At 38.8% G+C, this 14,256-nt stretch overlaps 1 protein-coding gene across 1 annotated transcript in view; it reads left to right on the top strand.

Moving 5' to 3' along the window:
• trappc9 (trafficking protein particle complex subunit 9) overlaps window positions 1–14,256 on the top strand; it is a 215,450-nt gene that overhangs the window by 139,299 nt on the left and 61,895 nt on the right. Inside the window, exons 20-21 of the mRNA XM_073463457.1 lie at window positions 1,103–1,256; window positions 8,670–8,760. Coding sequence (XP_073319558.1) covers window positions 1,103–1,256; window positions 8,670–8,760 — 245 coding nt within the window. The remainder of the gene's footprint in view (window positions 1–1,102; window positions 1,257–8,669; window positions 8,761–14,256) is intronic.

The raw sequence follows: 14,256 nt of genomic DNA, 5'->3' as shown, positions 1-14,256 counted from the left end.
TGGGTAATTAAAGGTGGGCTTTAGGGTCAATTTATGAGCACAGGTGAGGTCTCAGCTTAGTGTGGTACACCAAGACTTTAAATTCTGGATGCGACACATGACATAACCTCGGGCAACAAACACCACGGCCCCTGTAAATAAATAAAGTACCTGCAGTATAGAGGGGAAAGCTTGGACCTGAAGGTGTTTGTTCAGACTAGATAAATAATTTATCACTTGCCAAACCACACAAGCAGTCAGTGTTGGTTGCCAGAAATGTAAGCAAGGTTTTCTTTAGAAATATTCTATAGGGGGAAGGCGAACAAAGACTACTGTAATCTACTGAGTTTTAAAGGAGCAATATGTTAGAATTTTAGTTTAAATAATTCCAAAAATTAACTAAAATCTTCAACAGAATGTTAAGAAATAACAGTTTTGATGTCATGTCCGAAATGTCTATGTATTGTGTTGCAGAGATGTCTACTGAAGTAACCATGCTAACCAGCTAGCCTTGGCCTGTCCTGTCTTGAAATAATAGTGAGTCACTGTAGCATCTACAGCCTGCCCTCAGTCCAAAAACATTGAGGTCATTTTCTTGCTGGGTTTGGCTCCTTGCACTCTGGGGCTGACTCCCCCGTAGCACCCACTCAGGTTTCGGAGGTGGGCCCTGGTTTGATGCCCGATCTCCTAAATTGATTGTCTATGAGAAGTGATTCTATGCAACATTGTGTCAAGACCGCACAAAATGCAAGAATTAATACTGTTGTGGCTTATTCAAAAATATCTAACTGATTAATACTTCTTTTCTTCTTTTCTTTCATGATTAGTTTGTGAAATGAATATATTTGGGTTTAGGACTATAAATCAGACAAACTAAAATAATCTTTGGCTCTGGGAAATTGTGATGGGCATATCACTAGTTCATTATTGAAAACAATCATTAGTTGAAGACCTACAATCAGACCTAAAATATCAAGTGAAACTCCATAAATTAAGTCAAGGCATATTAACTTTTATTAACATAGCTTTAAAGTTTCAAATGACAGTTACGTCACTGTCATTCCCAAAGTCTTACAAATTATGTAAGCAGAAACTTGTAAGTGTTTCCCATTTCCTGTTGCAGGATGGCCATCCAAGTTGACAAGTTTGACTTTGAGAGTCTGCCTCAGCCGGACCAGGAGACAGCTCGCTTCACTAACCCCAAACAGCTGGAGGAGGAGCGACAGCATGCCCAGGGCTGCCAGATCAACAGCAAGCTGGGCATCTGTTGGAGCATCATATCCTTCCAGTGGCTACTTGTACAGTAGAGTTATATTAGAGAAAGGCTGAGCACTGCCAGAAAGACAGCAGATAAACATGATCAAGGTTTACATTTATAACTGAAGGTCTATGCTGAACTGATAAACAGATTATAATGTCAGTAAGTGGTCAAACAGAATCTTTTAGCACTGTGTGTTAGTTGAATGTGTTGTTTGTTGACATCAGTCAGATCAGTGTTACAGGACATCTGGATCCCGCATCTGGAGGCCCTCTGGCCAGCAGGGAACTTGTTCGCCTGCACTGACAGATGGTAAAGCGTATGGCATAGTGCTTGCTGCTCTGCCACTATGAAGTGATGTCTTACTTTGTGTATGTGTGGGTGTGTATTTGTCTCATTTACCAGCAGCAATATGATGTAACATTTTCCCATTGGTCCTAGTTTGTGGGTAAGCTTTGTGGTCCATCCAAGGTAATCTTTGACACCATCACTGTCTGCATGTTGCCCCCAGGGAGACGACTCTTTGTATGTGTTCCCATGTTTACTGTTGTCTTCTGGCCTGCTATGTAAATGTGCACCACCAACACACTTGCTGTCAGAAATCAAAAACGTGTAGGTTGTAATACAGATGCAAGCTGGGTTAGTGTTTGTGTTCAATGGGGATGTTAACAGAGACTGTAATGTGTCATAATTAATGGGGATTAAAACTTTGACAAACAATGCACTTGATGTAGAATTCAGAATAAGAAATCTACTACAGGTGTTTTTCAACCAAATAGTACAGGAATGAGGGAGTTAGAGAAACTAAACTGAGGGATTAAATAAAACTGAAACTTCCTCTTCCTGATGCACAGTCATGCTTGCAATCCCACTACAATTACAAGAACTGTGAATATTAGGCTTATTAAAATACTGGCAGATTAAAAGCAGCAGCTTAGTTTGAGACATGAGTGTTTTTTATGCAACAAAACAACAAACTGTTGTGAGACTGAAAGGAAGACACATAGAGGAGATTAAAAATGCCAGAAGGATGGGAGCATAAGTCGGCAGCATACATTTTTGAATATCAGTAACCACTTCAGAACATTAGTACTAGTACAAATTACTAAAAGCCTGAATTAACCTATAGCAACATATTGTTAATTAAACATCCTACAAGGAACTTTTAACTGTTAATGAAACAGTCAATTTAATGATGATGCCTCTGTATGACGTACATAAGATAACGAGACCAGCAGTGAAAAGATTGGCTATTTCTGTGTAGTTATTATAGTCATTCTTAATGCCTGTCACTGGGTCAGATTCCAACTTATCCAAGTTGGATAAGTCATAAAATGAAAACTATATTTTATGGTGGAATGCTGAGGATGAATTGAAGCATCTCACAGCCTAGATTTCTTCAAACCCTCCTACTATTGGACATTATACAAAACATAATAGGAAACAACTTGGAAGCAAATGCTGCTACATACAATTCACAAAAACACAAATTTACTTCACTTTTACCTCAAGTGACGCAAGAAAGACATTATATTGGCAAAAAAATCCAGGCACACTACTTTGTTTTTGTGCAAAAGTTAAAAAACCTTTATTAAGGATTCATGACCAACGTGCATTGACTATTTTTAATAAATGTTGTACACTAAGTGAAGCATGCTTGAGGGCTCACTTTGATGACTTTCAATAGTGCAGACTTTGCCCTGGGCCTCTAAAATATTTGGGCAATTAGAAGGTCAAAACTTTAGGCAGGTTCCTGCAGTCAAACGTCTGGTAAAGCTCATGAATTTCATAACATGGTGATAAGAGCTGCTAGTCATCATGCATATAGTGCCATGTATCAGCCCATAACTCATCAGCTGGCAGTTAGCGGTGCACATATTTAGAGATTTAAGAACAGCCTGTCAGATTGTTGGTGAACATGGTGCACAGTTAATGATAAATCCAATCTCTGAGCTTCTGAAGTTTCCATTATATTTCTCCTTTTTATGAAGGCGTAAACACTCCCATCATTATGTGTATTGTTTTATCTACAAGCAATTTGGCAGCGTGTAGGCAGGAATGAAGAAAGAAAATGACATACAAATGTATTCCCAGCAGCACGTCTGATAACGCTCCTTTTACTGCAGCAAAAAGCAGCCTGGAACTGCCTGTTTTATCATTTTATCCTACTAATAAGGTATATTATGATTAGAATTTGTGAATTTAAACAAGTACCTTCTGAAGCTGAAAAGCATAGTGAAAACGTCATCAACAGACAAATCCTGTAGCTGCTCAGTACACAGTCAAACAGTGTCTGTGAGTCTTCAGTGCAATAGGCACAACAAAAAAGAAAAACAAATGAAACGTACAGCACCAAAAATAATATACTGTATATCTAATGTTATTATAAAAAAGGGTACCACGCTCTCTTAAGGTCATTAAGTCATTTTGATGGAATAGCTCACAAATGACTTATGTTACGTCACTTATTCATTCAGCATCAATGGTCCAACACCAACATTGTCACATGATGTTATCGAGTTAAGTCCTGATGCAATGGTTTCCTCCACAGTGAGACATTTCTCGGCATGTAGTGTGACCCAACTGTCTTAAATTATTCGAATAGCGCAATGTCATTCTTGCTTCAGGCTGGATTTTCCCTTTAACAACATGAAAAACTATAGAAAGAAAAAGATTTGATTACTGTGCATGTCACACTCTGAAGCACTCACTTGGCCCTGAGCAAAGTAAGTCACTTTAATTTGTAATTTATGAGTTCCTGACAATATTATTCCTGTTGTGTTGATGGTGTTCCGTTATAGTGATTCACTCACTCACAGGGAAAGACCTTGTCATATACAGTACAGACAGTGGGCAAAATAGAAGAAATGAAGGAGGCTGTGTGTGTGCACGTGTGTGTATGTGTGTCGTCCTCTTGAGGTCATTGCCAAGTTCATGAATCATCCCTTTGTGTTGAATTTCATAGCCAGCATTAATATCCACTACAGTTGTTATTGTGACTCCCTCTAAAGTCGTCTCAGCCAGCCTTGTAAATCCAGATTACAGTATGTCTAAGATATTGTGACCAACCAGAAGTGACAGCATGTTACTTCAATTATAGATTAACTTCAGTGGACACCAGTGCAGCTTAGAGGCTGCTATAATTGTACAGACCAACTTCAAGATCTCGCTCAGCTGTACACCTTGGGCATCCCTGTTTGTACCATTACTCGATCTAAAGTTAGGTCTAATGCTCTTCCTGACTGTTAAGACTCCCAGGGTTTGGAACTTGACCGACAAGTTGCTAATACAGCTCACAAGCAAGCACCAAATAGGTACCATCAATCACCAAGAAATAGCAAAAAAAAAAACATAAAACAAACTTGAAACCATTCTGTCAGCCCAAAGCTGTGATGAGCCAGTTCTCCAAGAAACACTTTGGAGGAATTAATGTCTCTGTGAAGTTTTTAATTAAAGTAAGCAATGACTCGTCGATTCTCTTGTGCCAGGAAGCACTGTGGTGCATGAGATAAAATTTTTCCGGGCAACGAACAAACGAAAAGTGCCAAACTCTGCATGATTGTTGACAATAATTTTAGCAAGTGGACAAGCATGTTGATCATCCACACATTGGCAGAGTTTCTGTGATTGCTTGGCTCTTTAGCAATTTAAGGGAATGACCACAACTATATATGATACAGTGCAGCTGAAAGTGGATTGCGCACCTTATTAGAGTGCTTAATCTTAGAATAAAAACCGGTTTCATGCAATTAATCCAGCAGTTCTTACCAAATGTATTTCGCAGTCAATCCCATTAAATGTACAGTATGCTCTTCACATGACCTATTACCCGACCCGTGTTCTAATGTATCCATTTATGCACAGTAAGGGCTCAAAGACATGGCTGTTGTTAAAGACATCAGGGCTCCCTCACTTAGCTTGCTGCCACTGACCCATACCTGGATAAGTGCCAGAACATGGATGGATGGATCGATGGAAGAAGCCTTTTAATCATGCGCCATTTTGACCTCTTGTTTCCAATATAGCTGCACATGCAGTATATGTTGCTCTTGAGCTAGATGTTCGTAGTTCCCAAATTGGTATAGTGCGACCTTTAGACCTTTTATCTGCATTTTTGTTTCACCTAAAGGTATTTGAGGTCGTCTCCTTCATCTGTGTGTAACGCAGTATATGGCTCCATAAACTTTCAGTTACGCTACAGTTCGAAAATGAAATAAATAAGACCCAGAGCCTCTATACCCACATTAGACGTTCATTTTTTAAGTTGTATACAGGTGTACAGTGCTCTTCTAGGAAGTAGCAGGTCCCATTGCCAATAAATAAATAATTTGGTATCAGATCAGTGCATAGACTCATGCACTTGCCGATACCGACTCCAACATTTTAAGCATTTCTGATACTGGTATTGGTATAGGAACAACCCTGCTTATTGAACCAATTCAAGTGTGCGGTTTGGAATCACTGTTATAACAGTGCAGTGAGGTGAAATGTAGCCTACTCTGTGTTTCCTTTACTTTTGGGATCATTCAGTGTTTTCAGGGCTACTCTACAATCAAACTGGCTCACCTTTGTGCAGTGGGGTCAGTAGATATAATGAACATCCCCAGATTATGTAACATGTCCTTTTCAAAGCGGACTTCTCTGTGCGTCCACTGAGAATTGCAGCAAAAAGGCTGCTGGTCATTATGCCACAGTAACATCCAGCTGTACCGAGAAAGACACACTGTACCTGATGTGTGCTGTTCCCCAACGGTTCCACTGAATCCTTGAAGTAGAAATTCTACGTGTTCATCCGACAAGCAGTCAAAGCCACAACACTGCCATTGTTCATTCAAATAAGAAGCAGGTGCATGTTGTGACATGTGATTCATTATGAGTCAGACTTTGGCAATGACCCAGCAGGCACAGTAGAAGCACTTTTCAGCACAGTATGTTTTGTCTGTAGATGCCTTCTCTCTCTCTCCCTCGCCCTCCGCATGCATACTGTACTCTCCCTCAAATGTTAATAGACACAGGTTTGGTGCTCTAGGCCCTGCTCATCTCACCCATTATTCCAAATGTCAGCTGTGTAAATGATCAGCGGTGAGCTTATCATCCCATATTATCTGGGTAATTGCTCTCTGACAGCCTTATTTGCTTTGATGCAGCATTGAAAACATTGATAGTCTACCCTGTGATCAGTTTAATGTTACCATTAGAGTCAGGTTGCAGAAACATGCTCTCTGTGAACCTTTGACATCTGAATAAATGCATTAGATAAATAACATTTAATTTGTAGATAGTTTCATTGCCACCATTTACACATTGCACAGCTGTAAACTGTGAAAATCAATGCCATATTTTGTGCCAGTTTGAATGTCTAGCAACAAACTCCTTTTACACACTTTGTGACATTTTTCTTTATATTCCCTAGTGAGACCTCCTTTTTGTGGCTAGCCATATTGCTCATCTACTACTAAAGCCCTAAAGAGTGAGTTAGTGGTATTCCTTCTTTACCTTTGCTGTTTCTGATGTCTGTGTAATATGAGGAGCATGAATCCACACATCTAGTATACACTACGATAAGCAGCTTTCACATATTAACAATTTCTCTCTCACAATCAAAGTCAATGAGGCCCTTTAATCTTCTTTTTCATGAATAAAACTAAGAGGTAAGCATCTGTACTGTGATGTAACTAGATTGACTTACTTGCCTGTAAGAAAACTGGATTTTGACAATAATGACAAAAGCTCATCATTCAGATAAAATTCAAATAAAATTTTATAATATTTTTGGATTCAGTTCATCATCATTTCTTTAAACCGAAGTCACTGTTTGGAACAAAAAGTACACAAGATGATATGATTGTCACATTAATATTGTCTCTGTTGCAAAACGTATCCGTTGAGGCTCTGCTGAAAAAAGACTTGTCAGTGCTTAAAGTCTCAAAGGATGAGGGTTTGCACTTAAAGGTGTTTGACTGTCAGCACACATTAAGCACTTAAAGGACTTAAAGTCATGTCGAAAGGATTCAAAGAGGCAGGAGAATAGGCACAGAAAGGAAAGCAGTATCAATTGTCACAAAGTACTGTATTATTAATTGTAGCTGTAAAACTGACTTTACAGGCTCTGATCCTGAATTTTTCAAAACAGATATTCTGCAACCACAATTAATTTATACATTGTACCCTTCTGTGACCCTACTTTGGTGTCATCTTTGACTACAACTTCAATTGAGATAGAGACATGAAATAAATTGTGTTCTGTGACTCAGAAACAGTTCAATAGTCAGATAGTTATTCTTTATAAATAACCCTGGAAAATGTTATTCAAAGTTTGAGGTCAATTTATTTGTCTTTTTGCGACACAGAGGTGCACAATGAAATGAAAATTTAATCTGGGTGAATGTGAACAGCAGCAACAAAATGGTGATGATAACATAGGTAACATGGATGGCAAGTTCAACATCAAGTAAACACTGTCCATCAACTTTGCCTGTGTTAAACCATCAAGCATCAATAATGTAAACACAGAGTCCACGTCTCCTCGTCCTGCGTTCTGTCGGCTCAGAACACAGTCCCCCTGTCAAGTGCAACAGGTCTCTGTAAAGATGTGGACCCGTCTGTCTCTGATTCCCCATTGTTTAGACAGCCTGAGTCCCATTTGTACATTTAATTTTCCTGGGACCAGACATTAGCCAGGAGCACCCTTTAATCCACGCTGGATTAGCATGACGCTTATCCCAATTTACTTCCTCTCCTTCCTGGGGCAGTCCGGCTGGTCTGGCTGAACAGTTGAAACATGCTGTTGGCAGTTATCTTCTCAAAGTCCACTGCTCTTAATCCAAAACCCACACTTTCTTCTCCAATGCTGATGACTTTATTTTTCTTATAGGCAACAAAGTTAAAAAAATTAGCTAACAGCATCTGAATGCATTGCTGCTGCCATGACAGTTCATAAGTTCATCATCTGTCAACTGGGTTATTGTAACTTTTTGCTGTCTGGAATCTGTGAAGAAGACTCAAACAGCAGTCTAAATCCAGTCTAGCAGCACCATGAAGATACACTTTGAGCTAAATGCTAAATACTGAATGCAAATGTGAACCTCACGGTGGTGCTGCAAAGTCAAAGGATCACCAAAGTAATCAGGATGTGTCATGTGGGTGCCATGAATGCTTGTACAACATGATGAAATGTCAAACCATTTTCAGTAGATGTTGAGATATTTTACATAACAAGTGAAAATCTTGACCTGCTGGTGATGTTAGAGGAGAAGTCAGGGGATAACTGAGGTCATTAAGATGCATCCTCAGCAACCATAATATACAACATTTTCATCAATGCATCAAGTAGCTATGAGATATTTACGTCTGGACAAAAGTGGTCGGCCAATGTTAATTTATACTTGAAATGCACCAAATCTCTCCATGCTGTTGTCTTTAACCTACCCACCCTTCCCTGCAACGTCTTGGAGAGGCCAGTGTGGAGGGAGTCCTCAACCAGCTGGTCCTGGAGCACCTACAGCTTGCTCCCTTGCAGTGGGGTGAGTCTCTTATGTGTGTGCCTGCGTATGTGTGCATGTGTGTGAGATTGCGATCACACGCTTCCTCTACAGTCATCACTGAAAGTTTGTGAACTTTTTCTGTTCAATATGAAGAAAATGAAACAGGAAAGAAGGTTAAACTTATTGTGTGTCTTTATACATTTCATATAATTGTCCTTAGACCTCTCATTTTCTATGATTATATTTGTCTGTCAGTCACAGTTATCTATGCGGTTCCATAGCTATCTCTTTACCTGTCAGTTAGTGCATAAACCTCAAGAACTGGTCTCAAGCCATGTTTTTTATTTGCATTCTTAATGGGCTACAGGCTATTTTGGAGAAGTGTAGACAGCAGCTTGGGAAACATGTGAATCACCAGGGACGCACAGAATTTGTAGGAGCACTCTTCGGTCGCACCATCTGTGATCATCCTCTGAAATCACTTTTGATTTACTGCGGATGTTTGTTTTCTGAGGATCCCGGTCTCTCTTTGGGCACTGCCAGCATTTTGATTAGTCAGCTGGGGCTGTCCTGCTTTTGCAAAGAGAAAGCAATCTGCAAAATGAAGCGACAGCAGATCAAGCATGGAAATGTAAGAACCTATTGAGACAGAAATAGGGGGGGGATCAAGGCAGATACTTCACTGGATTCGCTCTTCTTCAGATATTTTTGCCATTTGACATGCACTCCCTTCTGTGAGGAAACATTCCCAAGAGTAAAAAGCTGTTACGAAGACGTTCGAGATGCACCTTTCTTTCATCTGATATTCTACATTTTGTGTGTAATCTCGGTGCAGACAATTGCAGTTGGTGTTATTTTCTCATTTCTCCATTTCTGTGGGTAGTCTTGTTGTTCCAGTCCAGTTCATTGCAAGCCTTGCTGATTATGAGTCAGATAATTTGCCTTAGCCCATTAGGATGCCTTTATCAGGGTTGCAAAGACTATCACAGGCTCAATTACGGGTATAGTTCAAGCATTTCCCCAGTGTCTAAAATCGTTAGTCCAAATGGATGCTTTTAATACTGTTGAGTCTCTGTGAGCCTCACACTTACACAGATACTGTAGATGAATCTAACTTGCCTGTTAAAAAATCTGACGTATTTAATTGCTGCGGTGTTTGTGGCCAAAGCTTCCTGTTCTGTTGTAGTTTGTTCAAGTTGCTGTGTTAAGGATTGAGACTGTGTATACTTGTTGTTGTTTATTTCCTTTTAATCACATAGTTTAAGATGACAGAAGATTTTAACTTTTTTAAACTTACTACTGCTCATAATCCTGGTTCTTTTTCTTTGAAATTGTTAATCATTCAGTCAACCCCCATTTGCTGTTTTTTCAACCTCTTGCCATCGTGACAGAGGATTTTAGCTATTTTAATAGAAAGGAGAAGCTGGTTCAGTCTTTTGCAGATCTCATTATGATGATTTTTAAACTTGATAATTTCTTTTTTTATTAGTTTATAGAAACTTTAAACTCCTCCATGAAGCGATATATTCTATCTCAAATGTTCTTCAATTATTAATCGTTGCCACGATTGTTCCAGTTTGGTCTCATCAGTAAAGGATCATTGAGAAATCTCCATCTCTCTTTAATTTTAATAAGAAAGACACTGTCACACCTACTTTATTTGCCTACTATAGACAAATCCAGTAATCGATTTGTGTGCTCTTCCATCTGGCATTGCCGCCAATACTGCAGTGGCAGCTTGGCGTGTACTGCTGCCTTTTGACAGTGACAGCAGCACAGGATGTTGGATTAAGGTACCGTATATGGATGGTGACCTTAACATTTTTCAGATTTTACATATCAGACATTGGTTACGACAATAGCCTGAATAGATGATTGAGAAATAGAGAAAAAACTTAACCAATTAACACATTTCAAACAATGTAGTACTGTGTAATATACCAGAATGACTGTAGTAGCTACAGTAGGTAGCATAGTCAATTAAGAGCTGCATTTAATCATTACAGACCAGTAACAAAAGAAAAAAAATGTTTTGTGTGTTTCTTTTAATACGTATTCAAGATTATTTCATGAAATGCCTGGCAACAAAATGGCAATTAAACCTACCTAACAGGTCACTCAAAATTACAGTAAAAAAAATATGAATGCATCAATTATAATCATAATTATAATATTCTTGATCCTCTTCTGGCAAACATGTCAGGAAGACACCACCACTGTGATGATGACTTTTTTTTATGCCACTTTTTACCTTTCTCCATTATTAGACGTTATAGTGGTTGCAAAAAAAGGATCTCTCACACAAATACTGTTTTCTTGTCCAACAAATTAAACTGGAATTCTTTTTAGATTATTGCACTGCAGATGTGAAAATGCCGCTTGAGATTCGTGCTGTTGTGAAAAAGTGTTTTAGACTTCATAATATCCTTAATGAGTTCAAAAATGTACTTTTGGTCCTCTAGGCACATTAACTGCTTCTCTGGAGCTGAAATCAGTCAGGGGGTCATTATGCCCCAGTGCCACCCATGGTAGCATCATGACATTATTCCAAGGGTGGAAAGAGTATTGTATTTCTGTCATAATATTTTGAGCAGTAGAGCAGTGTCTGTACGTTAACCTCGACTGCTCGCCTATAAACTAGGCAGCGTGACATGAACATGCACACAGAACTCCGCCAAGATAAATTATTGATGGAGCTCCACATTGCCTGACTGTGTGTGTGTTTTCAAGATCACACATGGTGTGAAAATCTCATCCACGAGCAGTACACAAGTACATGTTGTGAATATGCATTTGTATGAGTGTGTTACTCCTGGTTTGTATATGGCACAAGCCCACATGTGTGATTGGCTGTGTTGATGGTTCCTTAGTTAATCCAAGAAGTGCTTCAGTGCCACTCCACAGTTAACATCCAGCTGCCAAGTATACAGTAAATGTCTCGAGGACCATCATTCTGTAGCTTTCTCTCTGCTCTCCTGCTTTTCTCCATGTACTCATTTAAAGAAAATTGGAATCGCTTCCACTTCTGCTCTCACTCAGAGTTCTTGAGCACGGGGCACCCTCCTTCACTTGTGGCCTAAGAAGCATACATGTAACTGAGGTAATCCAAGCGTAGTTCATGTCGGGACGGGAACAGCTGTCACATGTCGTCACCCCTCATCTGGATGGCCACTTGTTAAAATTTAAGTTGTTGTTTTTATTGTGTGAGTGTGTTTTTAAACTGGATTACTTTTTATTGGTGGAAAATACTGATACCAAATAATCACCCATGGACACATATACAAAAGACTCATTCTAAAGTAGCAGAAACACAACAGCTTTTAGTTTCAGGTAAAAATACATGAATGAAGATGTAATTATGAATAATATATTCAATTTTTGCAAGTAGACCTCCCTAAATCCTACAGGCTACCTTGTTCAAATGCGCTCACAAAATAGAAATATAAAATCTCACAAATGGAGAAATCAAAATTTTTACTTCAGTGTCTTACATACACTTTGATTAAAAATATTGAATGAGCAATATATTGAAATAAAGTAACAACATAAGCTCTTTGCCATCATCTGAGTTCAGCCAGTTCTCGTCATGGGAAACTTGATGCCTCTTTATTATTGGCTACCACAGAAATCCATAAATATTTGATCACACAGGTTCCAGTAAATGGAGAACATGGAAAATGCCAGAATCTGTTTCATGGCGTCGTGTTTGTTTACAAGCTCATTATTATTATTGAATGGGGAGCAAACAGAGGCCATTAGTAAATGATTCTACCTCTGGGCAGAGTCAGACCCTGCTGCAATAATGCAAGATCATATATGATGAAATTCACTACATAATTACAGATGAATAATGCAAGTATGTTTTTGTTTAATTAGTGACACATCCTTTTGTTTCTGCTGAATTTCATTCTTGGGTTCAGAGGACGGCTGTAATTCACAGAGTGGGCTAGAATTTAAAGCGGATTACTTTTATGTTAATGTGGTAAGCTTGTTTGAATCAAACGGAAAAAAAATGCACACACATTTTCCCATAAACACAAACATAGATAAGTGGTCTGCTTTTTTCTTTCTCTCTCTTTTCTTTACGTTGTCTAGAGAGCATATCTCTTATAGTGTTTCTTCCATAAACATGGAGACTGCTTGAACATTATTTTCTGCCTGTGTTTGCTTGATTTCACAGAGGCTACAATTCTTCAAAAAACCTTTTTTTTGGAATGAAATTAATATTAAGATCATCAACTGTGGCTGCAATATATATTAATACACATTTGCAATGGAGCTACTTTATTGAAAGGTTTTATAGACCAGGAACAACATTGTAAATAAGAGCGTTCAGATTGATATGTCTGAGTGTTAGTACAAATTCTGAAAGATTGCTACTGAGTTTCTGTGCTTTTTATAGTCATTTAATTTTCTGCTCCAGCAGTAAAAGTTTGTCTGGAAGCCGTTCTGTCATTCTGTCACACATCTTGAAAAAGAAGTCCACTAAACTGTATATGTTGACTGTGGATTTCGTAGTGCTGTTGAAAAGGGTAGACAGCTTTACAAACAGTCTAAATGTCAGCACAGCAGCCTTGGAGATTCTCAACTATTGTTTTTCAGAAGGTTACTGGCTGACTGGGTTAATTATCTGTGACAAAATTGTATTGCGCTCCCAAAAACTATAAGGGGTACTCGTCATCCTCAAAATTGAAGAACTTGGATGAAAGAGGTCTGACGAGGTGCTACGGGATGGAACACACTAAATTAGGATGATATCAGCTCTTGTTTTTCCACAGGAAATGTTTTACCCAGCTCCAATCCAACCATATTGTTACTAATGTCAATAATGGAGTATCGACTTGACAATACATTGGGACTTTAAGCAGTGATGGTAGAGGGACAGCTATGGTATCGACCAAACATTTGAACGGTTTTTCTTACATTTTTTGACGTACTCCGGAATTTTTCTGCTATAACGTCAGGAAGTGCCGCGATACAATCCTGCATGCGCAGCTTCTTTTTCCTCTTGAGCGCTGCAGCTGTCCTTTCAACTGTCACTGCTTAAAGTCCCTATTGTTTAGAGGTGCAATGATATGGCCTGAATTTTATTTTAAAACATAAAAAAAACCCAAAAAAAACACATCGACAGACTGTGAAGAAATAACAGCTTTGACGTTATGTCAAAGATGTCTGTGTGTGTTACAGAGATATTTACTGAAGTTAACGTGCTACTGTAATACTACTTTGTACCCCAAGTCCAATAGCTGTATAGCTAAATGAGCTAACTAGCTAATGGCAGCTAGTAGCTACAGCCAAAGATAACTACAGCAAAGAGTAAAGTGAGCAGCTGTTAGCGGTTACTCTGGTGATATGCTGCCCCCTCAATGTTTGGAGCGACCAAACACAGGTGGCTAATTTTTTACATGTTGCACCTTTTACGTAAACAGGGTTACTGAATTTGGTATTATCAAAGTGAACAATGAGGTCTAAGAAGGTGCCGACAGATCAATTTTTTACTAACCAACTGAAATTGTTTAATATATATTATACATT

The sequence above is a fragment of the Pagrus major genome, chromosome 3, assembly GCF_040436345.1.
Source record: "Pagrus major chromosome 3, Pma_NU_1.0".
Lineage (NCBI taxonomy): Eukaryota > Metazoa > Chordata > Actinopteri > Spariformes > Sparidae > Pagrus > Pagrus major.
This window is presented reverse-complemented; position numbering and strand designations above follow the sequence as displayed.